Source organism: Agrilus planipennis, unplaced genomic scaffold (genome assembly GCF_000699045.2).
Source record: "Agrilus planipennis isolate EAB-ADULT unplaced genomic scaffold, Apla_2.0 scaffold87, whole genome shotgun sequence".
In the NCBI taxonomy this organism is placed as follows: domain Eukaryota; kingdom Metazoa; phylum Arthropoda; class Insecta; order Coleoptera; family Buprestidae; genus Agrilus; species Agrilus planipennis.
The window spans coordinates 652790-673097 of record NW_020439134.1 but is presented as its reverse complement, the minus strand read 5'-3'; the positions used below and the strand labels follow the sequence as shown (position 1 = coordinate 673097).

The following is a 20308-nucleotide window of genomic DNA, read 5'->3' as shown; positions in this document are numbered from 1 at the left end:
CCCACTGTCCATGTTTCACACCCGTACAACGTCGTGCACCAAACATACACCTTTAACAACCTTTTTCGAATTTCCAAATTAGCCATTCGCGAGAATAAAAGTGACTTCTTTTTATTAAAGGCGATACGTCCCTGCGCTATCCTCTGCTTTATATCCCTACTACTCCTTCCGTCCTGACTTATCTGACTTCTTAGATACCTAAAATTAGCCACTTCTAATCTTTGGTCTCCTATCTTTACATTCGCTCTGTCCCTACTTTTTCTTCCCTTGCATACGAGTATTTTTGTTTTACTTTTATTTATTTTCATACAGTACTGCTTTGTCAATACCGCTTCCAATTAGCTATATCTAAGTCCTCCTTGTTAGATGCTAATACTACTATATCATCTGCAAATCTAAGCATACTAATCTTTTGCCCCCGTATATCTATCCCTACAGTTGTACTGTCGTTAATGATGTTGATCGCGTCTTCGATGTATAGATTAAACAGTAGTGGTGCCATTTTGCAACGCTGTCTGACTCTCTTCCTAATATATACATTTTTATATATAATTATTAATAATCTTGTTTATTTAATTTTCCTTCATTTTCTTCTTTTCCCCGAATACTACCCCTATACAAATATATACGTTAACTTAATTTTAGTATACAAAAATATTTTACAGCCAAACATTGTTAAGTATCATACTATTTGAATTAACTTTTTTATATATACTTAAAGTTAACATTCCACTTAGAATTAAATTTCATTTACTATAACTGAAATCCGAGGTTTTAACGTTTTCAACGCCCCAGGCGCTCTAATAGATGTTAACTCTAATAAGCTGTTACAAGGCAGCCGCAGTAAACAAACCTCCCCTGCTGTTTTTGTTTTGACGTATTTTGTAAAAGAGGTTGCCTAGTTTGAAAACGATTTGTTTTAACCACTGATACGGCCCCTTAAGTTGTGTCGTTTTTTAGGAAGATGTTTATTTAAATAATAAATTCGAATTTTCTGATTCACATATTCTATTTTTATCATAAAATTTATCTTAAGATTCGTACCTCCAGTTGCCTAACACAACTAACGTAAGCTAGTCTGGATTGAATATCAGGTAGATTAGGAACTTTGACGTTTGAAGTGAATGGATTCCACCTTTTCCATAATAACCACCATCCTGATAGGTCATCGCCATAATTAGTCAGCTCCTGATCATCTACGGAACCCACATCAATCGCTAGAATATGATTTGCACCCAAACTGCGCATTACGTCGGCTATTAAAAATTTATTAAAAATTAATTTTCGAAAATTCGAATATTTCAATGCAATTTAAAACAACAAAATTTTTGAAATTTTTTGAATTATAATGGTATGTTTTATATAAAAAATGCCGAACAGTAATAAATTAGTAACTACTTGCTCATGTAATTTGTACTCAGTAAAAATTAAAAATAAAGAATAATTGACAGTAAATACTAATCATAAGTTCCTTTAAATTTATACTGTTATAGCAACGTAATTTTAAAAGATCGTGCTCCAATTGATAACCATTTATAGTGGTTTTTTATTGCTGTGCATCTATTAGATTTATCAAGACATGTATCANTAATAAAAACTATATAAAATACCTACCTTCTCTTAGAAAAAGCTTAACTAAAACTAAAAATAAAACCCCAATTACATGAAATTAAATAAGCTTTAAAATCTCAAGCCCCCGAGAAATAGTAATTATATCAAGCTTTTTATAAGAATAAAGAAACAATTCTGATTTTTGTTAAAACTATTTCAGGTTTTCAATTTTCTTGAAGGTATACTTCTTCTGGCGCTTTGTGAAAGACGAAAGTGCGTCATGCGTAATATGCATATGACATATGTGGCTAAATAAAATGTACGTAAGTATGTACACTTTGTTTTTTTAAAAATTTTAATTAAGTAGTTGAATCAGAAAAATTGTTTCTTTTAAAATTAATGTATTTCGACCACCGTATTGAATTATGAGCTTTATGTTAGGGGACATCCAATAATTATCTTATCTCTTTTAAAGGGAGTGGGGGAAATTGATAATCTCACGACAACTTTTTATAAACAAAATATATACATTATTGAAGTGAAACTTCTTTATGGACGGTAGGAAGGAAATTTACTAGGGTATAAAACCGAAATGCGTCACACTTCACGCGGTGGTAAATATGTCCAAAAGAATTCATTTTAACAGGCTTCAGAAGCTAATCTGTCAGTAGCAACCGATAATCCGAAAACAGCCATTTCGACAAATTGTCAGCAGATCGCACATACAAAAATTATATGTGCGTTTGTGTTTGTTTGTTTTGATTTGTAATTCCCCTCTGCAGTTTTATATGATACAATCGTAAAAGTTTTTAACAAAACTAAACCGTATTCCGCATTCATCCGCTAGTAATAAAGTTGTATTTTTCTGATTTTTAGTACAATTTTTAATACAATTTTTATAAAAAACTATTATAATATACTATCTAAAGAAGTTTCACTTTTTACCCGTGTACACAATTACACGCTCGCCCCTTTTTTTTATTTATTTTTTCGGGTGTCCCGTTTTTCCCGGGTAAACCTCATGTGAGAAGGAAAGGGACCCCTTCAAATCTTACCAAATCTCAACAAAGGGGTGGGAGGGGTCCAAATTGAAATAAACACTTCATGTAATTATTGGTCGCCCCTTATGATTAAACAGAATATATGCGTTATCATTAAAATAATGAACGGAACGAAATACAATAATTTTAAAGAGGTTACATGTTACATGTCAGTATTTACAAAAAAAAACTACATCATATAAAACACGTGACTTAAGGAATGAAAATGTTTTCTCAAAAGTGAAACTATTGATTCCGGCACAAAATCATTAATAAATACGTTGCTTGAATACATTATGTAATACTCAGTACTATCATTATTTGTTTTTGGGTTCTCTGGCCGTTATATTTGAAAATGCCTGTCGTAGTTGTAGGAGAAACGCTGGGAAATAATTTTCAAAGACAACGGGCAGAAAGCCCGAAAACAAATAATGACAGTACTGAGAACGCTGACTGTGAAAGCCTGCGTTTATGTATTAATTATTTATTAATTACGGGTTTAATAAGTCACATTTTAAAATAAATACTAGATTACCTGGTACATTATTTACATAACATCCGTCAACAAGCATATGTCCGTCGACGGGATCGCACATTGGTGGAAAAATGCCCACTATAGACATACTGCCTCTTACATATCGCCATAAATGACCTAGTGCACATTTTGAATATTTTCATTGTTCATATTAATTGGCCCTTAGTCTAAGGCAAGTTTGTAAGGACATTACATACTATAATACAACTAATTTGTGAATTCTTTAAACAAGCCCATTCATAGAAAATTTATTGCAAATAAATTTTGTTTAAATCAATATTATAAAAGATCCGTCGCAGAAAATTGAAAATAATAATTGTTCAAAATTTTAAAAGTAACAGAACATGGAAGAATGTATTTGCTATAAAAAACAAATTAGTATTATTTTATGGTGTCTTACCACTTAATATGTGCACGTATTACTATGCGAGTACTTTCAAGAATGTAACGGAAACACAACCAATAGTTGGGAGGGAGAAGCCGCCTACTATATGAACAGCACGACAGATTGTCATGCAGCTTACATTATGAGATTATTATTTTACTCTTTACCAATGTAAAATTCGCAATACTCATTTTAGAAACATAAAACAGAAACATTTTTGTATTTATTGCTTTGTTCAATTGCTTACAAATTTTTTTTTTTCAAAACAAATCTTATTTCTGGTTTCCAATGTTTTCAGTACATACATATCCTACAAACTTGTCTTATCCTAAATCAAAAGCCGTCCAATTTACAAGCGAACTTTTCAAAAGCTAGGTGCAAAAAAGCAACAGAAGATTACGAATATTGATAGATAAGAGTAAGCGGTTTGAACTGTACTGTGCACTCCTTTTGTGATTGGTTACCTCTTTGCTCTCGTACATAACATATATTTACCTTATTTCTTATGTGGAAGGGTTTTCCGAATGTCTTAATATATAATAGAAATAAACAAGCGATTGACGTACCTTTAAAAGTGGCTCTCCAAATGTATTGTGTGAAAAATGAAATGTTACCTGGCAGATTATTTACGTATCCTCCATCTAAGAGAAGATGGCCATCTGCAGGGTCGCACAGCGGGGGCATGTAGCCTGACAGAGACATAGAAGCCCTCACATATCTCCATAGAGATCCTAAGGAATACTTTTAGTAGTTCCTCGAATTGTGCGTGACAGACAATGAAAATGCAAAACAAAAATTTAACTAACATTTGAAATAATTTCACCACCTTTTTAATATCCTGTTTCCTGTAATCCTAAGTTCGAAGAAACATTCTTAGTACATTGGAGAACAAACAGCTCTGTTTAAAGTGATAATTCTACTGTATGCATTCTTATTCTTAATCGTCATAAAAACGCTGTAAAATACCGAAGATTATTTTTTTCTTTAATTTACTTCAATAAATAATGTAGGTACAAAAAACATTAATTACTCAAAACAAATTAGACAAACTTTGAAGCTGCTTTAAATAATAGTACACGAAGCGTTATTTTGTGCACAGTTTCAAAAACATAAAAGTACACTCACATGTCAAGTAACTCAATAAAAATAATAATAAAACTATGACAAACGCTGCTACCTTTAACGTTAAATTGCAGAGCAACTACATCCAAGTAACATTTAAATATTGTACAACTTTAACATAACTTAATTTGATGTTAAAATTGGTGGAACTCAGTAAATATACCCTTTTCATTCATGTAATTGCAAGAGTTGAAAAGAAATTTTGCATTTAATTATTCGATAAGGCATAATTGCACCCATCACTAATTAATATCAGAATTTAGTAGCTTGTTTGCGCCGTACTGTTGTTAATGCCCTCCAATTCTATGGCATAATTGCAACCTTATGAACGAATATTTATCATTTTAACAAAATTGAAATTTTAGAAAAACTGTTTTATATTTAAGCTTTTAAAAATAATGGTTATGGGGTAATACAAAATTTAGGGATTTTGTTGATGGGGCGCAATCATACGTGTCCCATTCATTTCACCTAATAGCAATGGAACAGTTGTTTGCTAATGTCATAAAAAATAATTCACAATTTTAACAAGTAATTCTACGGGGGTAGATTATGTATAAACCGGGAGTAGTTTTTAATAATTTTATTGGCACAATACGAAAATTTTTGAATATATCTTATTTTCCTTCGTAACCTTCCCTTTTAGTAATGCATTTATCTCAATGGATTAAAAGAAGTTTTCTAACGTCGTTATCGAGAAATTAATGTGGTCGTGTCTCTCGTGTTATCAAAATAAAAAAGAAAGAATAAAGAAAGTTATTCTTTAAGTAGCCCAAAAATATTTTAATTACATGGTGACAAGTCCAGAGCACAGACCGGAATTTTAAGTATTTTCCAACTAATTGTTTGGAGTTTTTCTTGGGTCAAGGCAGTTCATCCCTTTTTTATCGAGATTAAACCTAAGAACACAAAAAAATGTTCCGACCAAAAAAGTTGTTTTTTGGCATTTGTTTAAAAAACCGTGATTTAAACAATACCCGACCGGGTTACTGTCTGGCAACCTACACTGTTCTATTTAACAAAATAAAAAAAAAACAAAACTGCCCAAAAAAATTTAATTCGAATAATTTTGGCCACTCACCCGTCCATATTGCCTAGAAGCCTAGACTATTAAATATACACCGCTCATGAACAAAATCAATGAGCAGTAAACCACTGCAATCACAGAAAACAGTGACAAGAATTATGCCTGCAGAAAAACAAGTTTTGGCTTTTCGAGTGAAACTTCTCCAGATTTTTCCCACCCCATGCTAACTTCTTTAGATTTCAGAGTGTAAAATGAAGAACCCACAAGGAGTAGCGAGGTACGAGCAGAGGGGTAGCTGCCCCCCCCTAGAAGATGCAGGAATACTCACAAAGTAAGTAAAATAATATTACGCAGCTAGCCTATTAATAAACAAAAACAAAGTTGATTCTAATGACACGCGAATTTTATAAGACTGTACTATGAATGGTTGAATCTAAATTTGTTTTTTTACGCGCGAAACTGTTTTGTGGATGTGCCCGTTAAAAGTATAGAAAATTATATATAATTGAATAATAAGGAAGAATAGAAATGGATATAAGGAAGTTCTTCAAAGGTAAGTAGTATTTTGTAAGTAGTAATATAGGCGCAGACAGCAGTTGGAGCCAGCGGTGGTCGGCGCGGAATTTAAATCCGTTTTATAAGTCACGTGACCATGATGAAGCTAAGCTAATAATTTTTATTACAAATGACAAACTATGGTATAAGAAATTGCTGAACAAGGGTATGACCAGAGAAGACCTCGAAAAACTAGATTTTAGTGAAGTGTTAAAGGAGGCGAACATATTCTTTCCCGCAACAAAAAAAACAATACTTATTTCCTTGGCACAACCTTACACTACAAGTAACATAGAGAGGTCCTTTTCTACACTGCGTCTTGTTAAAACATGGCTGAGATCAATGATGACTGAAAACCGTTTGAACGACCTATGTATGCTCAATGTATACCGAACCATGGTACAAAAAATAAGGATATAATAGAATTTGAGGTGTTAAAACGGTTTGGAGAAGAACCTCGTCGACTATTTTTTTTGTAAAATAAATTCACTGATAGTTATATTTTGTTTTTCATTTTTAAGGTAACCTGTCCCATTTTAACCGTTTTGATGACGTCCAAGACACATTCATTTTTCGATAACGATATAAAAAAACTTCAATTCCATTGGGGATATGTATTGCTAAAGAGAAGACTACATAGAAAAATAAAATGTATTCAAACAGTTGCTTACTGTGTTAATAAATTTAATAAAAACAAATTCCAATTTAAATTTGATTTACCTAATAAATTGAAAAAGTAATAAGCACCTACTATTGACTGAGCGTTAAAATCGTAGAGATAGCCAGAGACAGCTAGTAGCAACATCGGTTTACTTACTTATTATTCTGTTATGGATTGATTTTCTGTGTAGAAAACATTTTAACAAATTGGAAGCCTTATAGAGTTAATAAATTATGGGTTTGGAACGTACATAGAATAAAATTATTTATGGATCGGCCGCTTTCTCTGACCTAAGCCTTTTTAAGTAATTTAAGAAGTCTTAATGAAATACCGAGTCTATAAATATTAAACTAATCATTAAAAAAACGACTTAATAAACTCAAGAAGTTAACCAATCACAACAGACAACATGCACATTTTAAATAAAAAATGAAAACAACAGTTTTTGATAAGCGCAAAGTGCGTATGTAGTGTGACAAGAAACTAGCGATTTGCGCGGTTAATCATTCCAGTGCTTAACTAACTACACAGTGGAAGCAAAATAATAAAATAGAAGAGAAACAGATTTCCAGACCATAACGTCTCACATTACAAAAGATGACCTATTAAAAAAAAAGGTAAATAAATTTTTCCCTCATTAATTTGAGGTAGGGTGTAGTGGGTAAAAAATTCAAAAATGAATTTTCAGATTAATATTTCATAAATAAATATCGTTAATTTTTTTTCTTTAGCAAAGTAATTCGAACATACAGAACGAGTAATTCAACCAGAGCAAAAACAATAAAAAACAGTAGTATGTAATAAATAGTAAAAACCACAACTAGACACATCTCGATTTTAAATTATCCTTTCCAAAACAAATTAAGTATTATCATTTCGATTTGTAGAATTACTTGATTTTTTATTTGTGTTCGCAACAATTAAAATCCATTACTGCTTAAAAGTTGTCGAGTATTATTTTAGGTTAGAAGCTGTGTAGATAGAAGGTTTTGGTGTATTTATTTTTTGAATTTTGCACTTTTTTAAAAAACTACACAAACTAATCAGTTAGTGAGCGTTATGGTCTAGAGGTTCTAGAAGTAAGGACTGATAACGATTTTGTATATTAATTTATAAAAATTCAACAATATCTTACCATGAGTATGGATTCGCATACAAGAAGCGCTTATATCCGTCGTAACTGTAAAGTACGGTAACCACAAATCTTCAATGAACGTTTCGCCAATTGTGCTTTTGATGGTTTGATTAAAATCGCGTCCACTAAACATCGATGTTACAGGGTACGTAAGATCAAGAATTTGCCTCCACCATTGCGTCATTTTCTTACAGAAAAATATAAGCAATAAAATCTTAAAATGTTGATATATATATTTCATATTTATAGTACCTTTGCCCATTCACGAGCTTTTTGAGTTACAGTGGTAATGTCCTTTTCTATACTCCACAGAGCGCCCATTAGAGCACCAATGCTTACACCTCCAACCATGTCAATAGGAATACCGGCTTCCTAAGTTGTAAATAATTTTTTTAATTTTTATTATTGTTGTAAACCATTCATTCTTGAATTTTCAATTTAATGAATCGTCAAATAAATTTAACAAAAGTTCCTAGTATTCCTACTGTTTCCATTTAACTTATTTTTACTACTTTTAATTATTTTTTATCATCATAATTCATTTACTGAAAATTTTTTATTCTAATAAATTGGTTTCTATTATTTTTCATTATATTTTGTCTTAATTTCTTTTTATCTTATATTTTTAAAAATACACTGACTAATTCATATACATATTCAAGTAACACTGAATCAAATAAGCTGATGACCTAAGTAAATACTTTCTGCATAAATGTGACAAAAAATAGTACACGCACCTCGGGAAGGAGCACATACTTAGTGTTTGTAATTCATACATGGTCTGTAATAGCTTCCTTCACTAATGTTATAATGGCCAAAATAGTATTAAGCTTAATATATTATTTGTGCACCCGTATAATTAGATTTAACAATTCAAAAATTAACTTTAGAAATTATAAGAAAAAAATTAACATTGATTTTAAAGTAAAATTATTATAAATATATGACAAATGTTGGCTGTTTTATTAAAATATATAAAAAATGGCACACATCAAAATAAAAATTTGAATATTAACTAACCTGTATTGCTTTTATCATTCCGATATGTGCAGCTCCTCTGGCTCCACCGCCCCCTAAAACTAATCCAACTGACTTTCCAGTTAACCAACGCGCCAACCTTGAGAAATCGGAATGGATACTGGGTTCTGACATGCATACTTTAGAATACAATTCATTCTGTAACAACAGCAGCTTAACTATTCAGAAGAACATTTTTATTGAAATAGTTTTACGTACGATTCGGTAAAGCGATTTTCTCGAAAACATTCTTTTTGAACATTGAATATGATGATGCCAAGAGATCCAAGTTCGCATATTTAACCAAGCAACCGTGTTTGACGGTTTCGAGCCTCCTTCCCGGTGAAGCAGAACCAGCTCTTTCTGAGTTCGAACAGCGAGACGTTCAATTTCTTTCTCCACCTTTAAGAAAACGTGGAAAATTATTAACAGTGGTAGAGGCATTTAAAACTCAAATAGATATCAAAATTACGAATTAGAATCCACACTAAAATAGAATAATGTGGCAAACATATTTCATTTCTTTCATTTCTAATAAAATCAAAATCAAAACCACGAATTTTTGAAAAGGTGGTAAATCTAAAACAATGAGCAGAAGATTTTAGAAAAATTGTTCTCATTGATTAATAAACTTTTACCTTTCCAAGACTAGGGGGATTATCACCAAGTCCGACTATCAGGATACAATCAGCTTGTCTAATACACCTTTGAGTCCACGCGCTGAAAGTTAAATCACACTGATAAAGAGCAATTTTGTGCATATCCTCTTGTTGGGCCAACCACGAGGTGAGCCTGTACTCGTTACTCGGATCAGTTATGGTAGCACCCAGGGTTTTTTTTATAACATCAGAAGTCAGTCTTAATGTTGGTCCTACATTATCAAAAATTAATAATGGATAAAAAATTCAAAACGCATCCTTAAAGCGTTACCTATGGCACATAAACAATGATATAGTTCGTATGTGAAAGCGGTTAACGGTACACTGTCAGAAACGGCAACGATTGCAACCGTGGAAAAATTTATTTGTGATGGACGACTTTCCACTGCTGCGTTGCTCTTTTGAGTGAGGCTGATGCTTGATTGTTGCCAAGAACCTATGGAGGAATGTTGCATAAATACTCAAAAAAAATAGGATAACATTGAATACTAAAAATAACTCTGCGTTTGCTTATCTGATTGTGCATTTTACTTTTTGAAAATCCTAATTTAAAATTTTTGCATAGATGTAGATTTAATGGATCAAAACTGTTTAACATTAAAAGGCATTTATTTATTTGTTTATATTTTCCTTGAACGTGAGAGTTCATTCTAAAGTTTAAGTAATAAGTACATTTATAAATTTAATAATCCGAACAAGTGCAGTTTCGTAGATTCCCACGGGTGTTTCTCACAATAAAACTTGAGATTCTGGGTTTGTAGTTTGTCCATTGCTGACGTTTTGCCGAATTATTCTATATCATATCAGTCCTGAAGATGTACATGAGATCGAAGGCAAAACGTGGGTAACTGACTTTTAGCGCGGTGCAAACCCAAGGTCTAGAGTTTCACTATAAAAAAATTTTGGCATTTACCTAAAATCCTGTGACCTAATAAATTTATCAATCTCGTAACGACAACTGGAAATCGTAATTTTATTGCATTAAAAAGTCCTTCCGGCAGCTTTGCTAATTCTGAATCTCTTACAGCCATCACTGTTGTACTACGCTTTGTGTGAGTGACCATTTCAACCTGAAAATTACCTATTTTTATTTAATCTATTGATTTTTAACAATTCTAAATCTCACAATTCCGATCAAATCTCCTTTACCGTATTCTCCGACCAATTCCTTTTTACCATCACTGTGCGTAATTACAGATCGAAGTCGACCAGAAAGAACTATAAATGTGGAATCACCTTCGTCATCTTGTCGATACAGTGCCCTGCCTGATTCGATGAAGACCCAGTCCAAGGCAAAATCCACTTGCCTTACAAATGGAGATAACCTTCCCACCACCAAGTGGGCTATGTACAAAACCACTTTTGGCTTCTCTTTCATCATACTAAAATTCAATTTTAATTAAAACTTTTACCAGCGATGTTATTAGGAAATAAAAACAAATTTTTTAACTTGTTATACATATATATTTTTTGTCTAAAATTTCAAATTACCATCCATTTAAGCTATTTCTTTAATGACACACGTACGTACCTATAAAGAGTATTTGTAGTTATAAGTGCAATACGAGACAAATACTTTGCTCGGATAGTAAAAAAACTTGGTTCTCCGGTTAATACAGCTAAGCCTCCAACGATCTCACCCGTATGAGCATTAAACAAATGTATTTCTTCTTCTTCGTCGGTCATTTTTTGGGAAACTACCAAAGAACCTTGAAGCACATATACCAAAGCTACGTCCTAGAAAATTTGTTTCACAAAAAATACTTATACTGAATGTTGTTTAGCTTACTTTATTCGAGTCCTCCTTCATTAAATAAGTACCAGCCGCTACTTCTCTCACCTCAACTTTACCCTGAAGAACGGAATCATCATCCAGGCCCAACTCCCTAACAAATGCTTCAGTAGCCACTTTAACGAGAAATTCATCGTTGCCGCCATCGTTACGGGCTTGAGCATTGAGGGTCTTTTTTGAAGTTGAAGCCTGTAAGTCCGGTGTCTACAGAACCCAGGAAATTTAACTATAGGGTAGTAGGGAAAAAGGACTAACAGGTTTCACCTTTCACAAAATTATTTCAGACTGCAGTGGGAATACCCAAATTATTAATAATATAAAATTTTAGGTTTGGCTATCATCTTTTGATAATATTTTGTAACTATGAATTGTTATTTTAATATTAGTATCAATATACATACAATTGTTTAGAATAAGAATCAGCAGAAACAGTTCAAGTATGCTATTGATTGATTTTTTAATTTCTAAATTTCAAAAGTAAAATTTTCATATTATTTGCAGTTATGTTGTGTTTTTTGCTAACACATAGTTCAGCAATGCCTGTTGTGCTTTTTTTTTAAACTCGTAGAATTTCTCTGTAATGTGAGTCTTGTTTTAATGGCTCTAATTGATTGACTAATGTAAAAGGCATTCCATGTTACAATTAATTTCATAGACACCATTTTTTTCTACCGAATCTATTTTAATTTTGATATTCAATAATGTTCTTATATTTCTTTTATTAATTTGTATTAGTTGAAGATCTATTTTTGTCAATTTGTTACAGATTTTTTTATTTAGGTTATTTATAAAATTAATTAACCGGTATTTATGATTATTTTGCTCAAAATTAATACTGTTATGCAAAACAGACCAAGTTTTTATGCGACGTTACCACATCACGTCACCCGTTTAACTTTTTTAAATGAATTTTTGAATCATCCTGACATTAAAAAAATAAAACAGTGCATCGCCTATTGAAACTTCTAATGCGAATGTAACCTATATTTTTTTTTAATTAGACCGTAAGCTTTTCCATGCTTACCATATTCCCTACACTTCCAGATAACTGTTCGATATCTGAAACCATATCCGGTGCATTATTGTGCAATAAAATTTTCGTATCCAATGATGATTTCGTTCTTCTGTGCGTATGTACGTTCTGAGACGACGTTACTATTTCCGGATTTTGCCAATATAAGGATGCGTCTTGCAATGAAGGACCAATCACTTCCTCTTTATTGGATCTCGTTCTAGAAGGCGACGATATTAGAGAGCTTCTGCGCTTAGTTTTTGAACCCTTAAAAAATTCATTGTTAGTAGAATAAATAATTCAAAATGAGAGTAAACGGTACTCCAATGAGTTCTGAACTGAGACCAAGGTACTGATGCAAAGCAGTAAAAGTGACTCTTTGTAAGCGCACCATGATGACCTGAACAACTCTCACGAATATTTCGGGATATTCACTTAACACCTCTTGAAATGCAGCCATTGGAAGTTTTACTACAGTCGAATCTTCTATTGCTTTTGCAGATACTGTTTTATAAGGTTGAGGGTGGCCCTAGGTAATTAAGAAAAAACTATTTGAAGTATTTTAATTTGGCTAAATTTCACATTTCAACTTATGAACAACGGATTGTCATGTTTAGAATTTACTGAAGTTGTGTTACAAATTAAAGTCCTTATTTTAAAACGATCATGTGTGCATATGTACACCTTAAACAATTTTTAACCTTTACAGTTGTGATTTGTATCCTATAAATAAATTAATTATTATATCAATTTGTTTAATCACACGAACATAAACACAAAAGTAGTTTAGAATTCATGCATATACATGAACGTGAAAACTTTTGATACGTATTTTCGGTATTATAAAAGGAGGAAAATGAAATTTGTATCATTCGAAAGGTAGTGCGCAAAATCGAACCAAGGCTATTTTACATAATTGGGTTGGGACATGAAAATTTATTATTACATATTTAAAACCTACGCATGGGACTTTGTAAATAACTTTTTTCTTACGGTCCTACTCAAACTGCTAGAGAATTTATCCACTTATTCATTTTTAATGAAAAGCTGAAAAATAATTTTTTTAATGGTATACTTGTTTTTAGTGAATAATTTATAATATAAGTAGTTTCACAACAATTTTAATTATCATGTATCAACCATATTTTGTTGCATTTCTTTATTCCAATGTGTTTCGATGTTATAATATATTATGTATCCGAGCCGAAGGCGAGGCTGGCAAGCCCTTCCTTTCCGAGGGGCGTATACCATTTTTTGTCACATTTGTTCAAAAAGTTCGACCTTAAGTCGTCATTAGTTTATTTGATTGACGACTGTCAAACTAGTTAGCTAATAGAGTACCAGTTCAATTTTTAGATGTTAAATCAACTTTCTCTACAGATTACCCGGGAATCTCTACTTTTAGGCACCAGTAATCTGTAGTGAATAAAAAGTTAAATTCACTTTAATGTTTAATATTGAATATTAACCTCTTCAAGAACATTTCGTACTTATATATTGATAAATAATTTTTAGAGCTTGAATAGGTATTATATGTATACTAGGTTTTACCTGCGGTTTCACTCGCGTTGGTATCCTAAGTACGTGTCAAAGATCATCGACGACCACATAAAACTAATTTTTCTATTCCTCGGGAACAGTATTGTTACATAGTATCCATAAATTCTTATTTAGGTCACTGGTACAAAGTTGGTACATCTAAATTGTTTATTTAAAACTGCATGCTAACACCTACTTACTTACTGTGTTAGTAGGTCAATTAGCGACTGTTTTAATAATAATACGGCAGTTGAGTAGGGAGTCGCGAGTCGAATTCAAGATCAAGAAGATGCAGGGTGGTGAGACGGCTTCCCAATTATTTAATAAGGTACGCTAAAATTATTAATTAATTATAGTTAAATTGTTGACTAGTCATTCTAAATTGTTCACTTTCAATATTGGATTAAAGTAATTATTTCCAATTTCTAAATATATAAAATTTGTTGCTGTATAGTGTATAACATGATGGAATAGTTATATCTCAAAATAAACATATAAATTCGCTTCCTTATAACATGATGGAGGCGCAAATAGATAAATGGTTAATTCGCTTTCTTTATGACAGTATTATTTTCTGGATAAAATGTACCTTATGTCTTTTTGTACCCCTAACAATGTGTGTACAAAATTTTATGTTGATCGATTGAGTAGTTAAAGCACGAAATGGTAATAAACAAACAATCAAACAAACTCGCATTCGCATTTATAATATTAGTTAGGATGTTTCTGCAGAGATGTAACAAAAATTTTTTTTTGTCATACCTCGCCTTCGGCTCGGGTGGCAATTGGTAATAACCAACTTCCTTCCTACTACGGAAAAAAATTTAATTTTATGAGTATGTGCAAAATTCTAAAGCATGTGTTTTATCAGAAATTTACTGCGATCGTCCAAGTAGCGTTGCCCGACGTGACATAATTTTGAAGCTCTAGCAAAATGGTAGGCAGAAATATATAATAATTACAACTGTTTTTCATGTAAATAGAAAAATTTAACTTTTAGAATATTTTGAAAACACCGGCCAGATACCCTCGAAATATGGGAATAATCGTTGGAAACTCTAACGGATGACAAGCGCGCGTCATTTAACGTAGAATTCCTATATTGAATACCGTATTGATTTGGTTTTCAACTTACGATTACTTGTTCAATTTATTTTTAAACGTAACGATTTTATAATTAAAAATGTATAGACCTTGTGAAAAATTTATATTAATCTTATTTTTACGTTTATTTAATAAACACTTCAAAAGCATTATTCAAGTTGAAAAGGTTTTTGTTCTTATACACCTACTCAAGCTCTAAAAATTGAACTGGCAACATTGTTCTCTAGCATGGACGTTCAATCAAATAAACTAACGATCTAACAAGAAGTGACAAACTTTCTACACAAATGTGACAAGAACTAGTACGCGCACCTCGAAACCGAAGTGACTATCACAAACCACGTGCTCACCCTCAACTTCAGCTCTGGTGGCAACAAGTCTGTAACAGACCACTTCCTTTCCTTGGTACATAATACACCTTTCTTATAATATGAGACCTGTTTAAAAAATTATTATACTAGAAAATTCGTTACAATACTATAAAACAGCCGTACTTTTAAATTATTATAGTTGAAAAATATTTAACAATTTATTTAAAATAAAATTAAAAAAAAACACTCACCGTTAAAACATCAGTAAAACTAAGAAGCGATGTTACCGACTCTCCTTGTTTAACGATCTTAAGTGAAAGGGTTGAACCATCATTGGCTGTTATGAACACATTTAATTTACCACTTTGTACTACAAAAACATTTTCATCTGGATCGCCTGCAAAAAAAAAAAAAAACAATTAAACAAAAACTGGAAAACAGATTACTAAACATTACATTATGATAAAAAGGTAAAAACGGAATATATACGTTTAAATAAAATAAACAATAGGCAATTATAATCAAACGGTTTTGTGATTAGTGAAATTTTCAAGTGAGAAATACTTACTTTAAGGTACTTAATCCAAACTATCACCACAAGTTATAAAATAATTTCGCTAACAAGTACAGTATGTCTGCTTACGTTGGCAGCATATGGGATTTTTTTTTATTATTAATCTTACGAAAATAAGTTACTCTTTATAAAAAGTCCTGCATGGTCTAAAACACATAATGATATCATCAGACTTAATAATTTCTCAGTCGTGTACAAGTTTTGGTATAAAATATGAAATTTGTGTAACAGTAAAGTACCTTTATTATTGAAAATCGCAGAAAGCTTTTTAAAGAAAAGTTGTTGAGAACTAAAAAGTAGTTACAAATATGCAACCACATCTATCATTTGCTAAAATTATTAATTTATATATTTCTTGATCCTCTTGTTCTGTATGAGTGAATACTTATGCATGCACATTAGTAATACAATTCTGATCAAAGTTGCCATCTTAATGAGATGTTTGTCAATCTTTCAATGTTAAATAGTAGTTGCAAATATGCAACCATATCTATTGATTGCTAAAATTATGATTTTGTGTACTTCTTTATACTTTTGCCTCATATGAGTGAATNTCCAGAAATTTATGAAATATACTTCCTATCCATGTTGACCCAAGCAAGTTGCCAAATTTGTTGTCAATGTTTATTAATAATTTTACTACATCCATCTTTACACTTCTGATTACCTACATTTATTTAGATAAAAAAACGTAACTTGTATAAAGGCGGCGATTCATTGAGTAAAAGGCAGTTAGTTCTTCATTAGAAGCAATAATGCCGACTTTGGAAAAAAATTAATATTTTAAATGTTGATTATCTCCCACGTCTAAAATTATTTCAATTTTTCATACAAACTCAAAGTCGCCGGCATTATAACTTATTTTGATTTTAATATATTAGAATTAGATTAGATTACTGTTCGCAAATAGTTAAGGATATGCGAAGCTTAGCTTAGGATAGAAAAGAGTGGAGATGGAGTCCAACCAGTCTAAGGACTGACGATCTTAAGACGATAATATTTGACATACAGTCAAAGACTGGCAAATATGTCATTTACACGGCAGCTTTTATCAGAATCAAATTATTAATGTGCACATATAATTATTCGCTCATATGAGACAAGAGTATGAAAAAATATATAAAACAATTTTAGCAATTAACATATCTGGTTATATATGTGTAACTACTTTTTAATTCTCAACAACTTTTCTTTATAAAGGATTCTGCTATTTTCAAAAATAAAGGTACTTTACTGTTGCACAAATTTCATATTTTATACCAAAAATTATATGACTGACAAATTATTACGTCTAATCATATGATGATGTTTTTTAGGTCATGCAGAACTTTTTGTAAAGAGTAACTCAGTCCTAAGACTGGTTGGACACACACCTCCACTCTTTCCAATCCTTAGCTAATCTTCGCATTTCCCTGAAACTAGAACCCATATCCTTAACTATTTGCGAACAGTAATCTAATCTAGGTCTACCTCTACCCCTCCTAACTTCCGTTTATGCCTATAATGTCTCTGATTAGACCTTCATGCCTGAGAAGGTGTCCTACTAACCTATCTCGCCTATTTCTTATTGACTTCCATAGTTTCCCTTATGCTGCTAACTTAAGTAAACACACTGTATAACCTTTACGAATACAATCGATATACAATTTACAATGCTTTATGGATAATCTACATTTCACATAAAACAGTAAGCAAAATAAAATAATATATACAATAATCCCTTTTTAAATTTTATTTAATTTAGATTTAGTTGTTAAGTATATGCTTCGTTTTCCTAGTTTAACTTTCTCTCATACTGGAAAAGTTAGTCCTCAGAGAAAAAAGTTAATTATAAATATAATTGAGCAGCTTTTTATATTTTGTAAATTCTCATTGTAAGTTACTAAAAATAAAATTCGAATAATACCTATTCGGAATAAGAACGATCCAGCTGGAACATTCATAATTTCAGTGTGTTTACAAAGTTTGAGAAAAACGGGTTTATCAAAATGACCAAAGATACGAATGCTTTGCAGCATGTAAAGAGCATCTCGCGGCATACGCTCGTCACTTAAAAGATCTTCTTCCAAATATTCAGCGGGTGGCTCTAATACCTAAAATCATAACAAAAAATTAAATTTGGATCGTAAAATTAAAATTAGCAATGTTATAGAAAAATTAATTATTTATATAATCTTAACAAAGCAATTCTAATAAAAAGTTGTTTACTTGAAAAACACTATCTGTTAGAAGGAAATAAGAAAACACACCAAAATATAGCAAATGTTCACTATTCAGACAGACTTAATTTTCTTATTGATTATTATTTTTACTATACTGTAAGTAATTCAATGAATGTTAAATCATTACATTTTGTTAAGTCTTCAAATGACATTCTATCGCAACAGTTTACACGAGTCTCATAAAAAAACTAGTTCAGAATAACACAATTAATAATTTGCATAATAACAGATTAAGATTTTTTGCATATGTTATAATAAATAAATCAGAGTTGTTTTAGAATATAATTAAATTTTAGTATATACTATACTATTATTTTATGTCAAAGGTAAACTCATACGACATACTTTACAGATTTTTATAATTTGTTCTTAGTTGTCCACTTATTTCATCATTAAACAAATAAATGTGTTATTATGAATGACTTAAACTTAATTACTGACAAAATTTCCATGCACTTTATTTAAGTATCTAAGATTGCGGGTAGAGAATGCAGCAATAAAAAGTGAGTGAAAGATGGTCAATAACGTTAAACAATTCAAATACAAACAAAGCAAACTCATCTGGTAATTTTATATTTCCAGTACATGCTTTATAAGCACAGGCTGCGTTCTATTAAAAAAAGTTATTAGAACTAATATATTCAAAATCGTCAACTACATCTTATATTTTCTTTAAATTTGTTATTAGAAATTTTATTGTATTTAATTAATATAAATTCAATAAAAATTAAAATAAGAAGATAATTAGAAGTTCCTTTTCCAGATTTAAAAAATAATTAAAAGTGTTTTCTATTCAAAAGTAGCAAAAAACAGCGCCAAGCAAAAGAAATGCTACATTTATATATTTTAAAAAGACCATTTAACAACTTTGCACAATTTTTTTATATGTATAATAATATTACTTCAACCTTGAAGAAAATAAATAAACAATGAGTGAATGTTACAATTATCATTTTACCTTGAGTTGTTCAGATTCGTTTTCCTTTTTAAGTTGTAATAATCTTCTGGCAAAGCGCATTACCATCTTTCTTTTTTTACCCTGACCAGAATTTCTGACTTGACCAGAAATTGATTTAACTTTTCGTAGCATTTTGCGGCCATAAAATAAAGCTTTATCCCTTTTTCTAAATCTCACAGATTGAGATGCAGGAATATGAGTTGTTACCGCTAAAAATACATACATAATATGTGTATAATTTAGTTGATAGGAATTTTACCTTTCGCGTGAGATTTCCTAAGTATTAAAATACCCACAAACAAAGCAATCAAACAAATAAAAATGAGTATAATATAGAAGCTCTAAAAAAAGAAAACATTTAATACAGCGCATATTTTATATTTACAGCTTAAATAGTCATCTTACTCCATATGATTCCAGAAATTTATGAAATATACTTCCTATCCATGTTGACCCAAGCAAGTTGCCAAATTTGTTGTCAATGTTTATTAATAATTTTACTACATCCATCTTTACACTTCTGATTACCTACATTTATTTAGATAAAAAAACGTAACTTGTATAAAGGCGGCGATTCATTGAGTAAAAGGCAGTTAGTTCTTCATTACCATTTAAAAGACTTTATTCAGGCTTTACAGTTTTCTTACACTTCATTTGGCCTGTAAATATTTTTATATAAACCACTCACTGTCAATCATATTAAATCTTAATAGTAAAACATGTAATAATTAATGCTATTCTTTTTCTGCTGTAAAATAAAATAGGATGTAGTAATGATAATAAAAATAATAGATATACATATTTTTAGTATAATAAACTTAAAAAAAATTGTAATTACTTATCTAAAGAATTAAATGTATATTGATTTTATTATTATCAAGCACATTATTTCTTAGAATAAATATCGAGTAAAAGTAAAATTGAATATTTAATGTGGATAAAATTAAATTTTATAATTGAGGGTACGCATGTATCTATTTTCGTCCTGAAATAATTCTGTTTTAATATAGAAAACAAAAAAGAGAATACACTGCAATGTTATAGTTGCTTCTCTCTGTTTACCTGTTTCCAGGTCTGATAATTCCCATCCAAATAACCACTACCTTAGC

At 30.9% G+C, this 20308-nt stretch overlaps 1 protein-coding gene across 1 annotated transcript in view; it reads right to left on the bottom strand.

The window, feature by feature from the left end:
• LOC108737616 (neuropathy target esterase sws) overlaps window positions 1–19975 on the bottom strand; it is a 22785-nt gene extending 2810 nt beyond the window's left edge. Inside the window, exons 1-20 of the mRNA XM_025977789.1 lie at window positions 19605–19975; window positions 19459–19540; window positions 19200–19408; window positions 17926–18112; window positions 15697–15842; window positions 12814–13020; window positions 12504–12758; window positions 11477–11683; window positions 11219–11424; window positions 10814–11069; window positions 10601–10757; window positions 9959–10123; window positions 9667–9899; window positions 9248–9430; window positions 9032–9187; window positions 8264–8383; window positions 8012–8198; window positions 4126–4242; window positions 3127–3243; window positions 1033–1256 (exon numbers count right to left, since the gene is read on the bottom strand). Of these exons, the coding sequence (XP_025833574.1) occupies window positions 1033–1256; window positions 3127–3243; window positions 4126–4242; window positions 8012–8198; window positions 8264–8383; window positions 9032–9187; window positions 9248–9430; window positions 9667–9899; window positions 9959–10123; window positions 10601–10757; window positions 10814–11069; window positions 11219–11424; window positions 11477–11683; window positions 12504–12758; window positions 12814–13020; window positions 15697–15842; window positions 17926–18112; window positions 19200–19408; window positions 19459–19540; window positions 19605–19709 (3519 nt within the window). The 5' untranslated portion in view covers window positions 19710–19975. The remainder of the gene's footprint in view (window positions 1–1032; window positions 1257–3126; window positions 3244–4125; window positions 4243–8011; window positions 8199–8263; window positions 8384–9031; window positions 9188–9247; window positions 9431–9666; window positions 9900–9958; window positions 10124–10600; window positions 10758–10813; window positions 11070–11218; window positions 11425–11476; window positions 11684–12503; window positions 12759–12813; window positions 13021–15696; window positions 15843–17925; window positions 18113–19199; window positions 19409–19458; window positions 19541–19604) is intronic.
• Window positions 19976–20308: the final 333 nt, after the last annotated feature.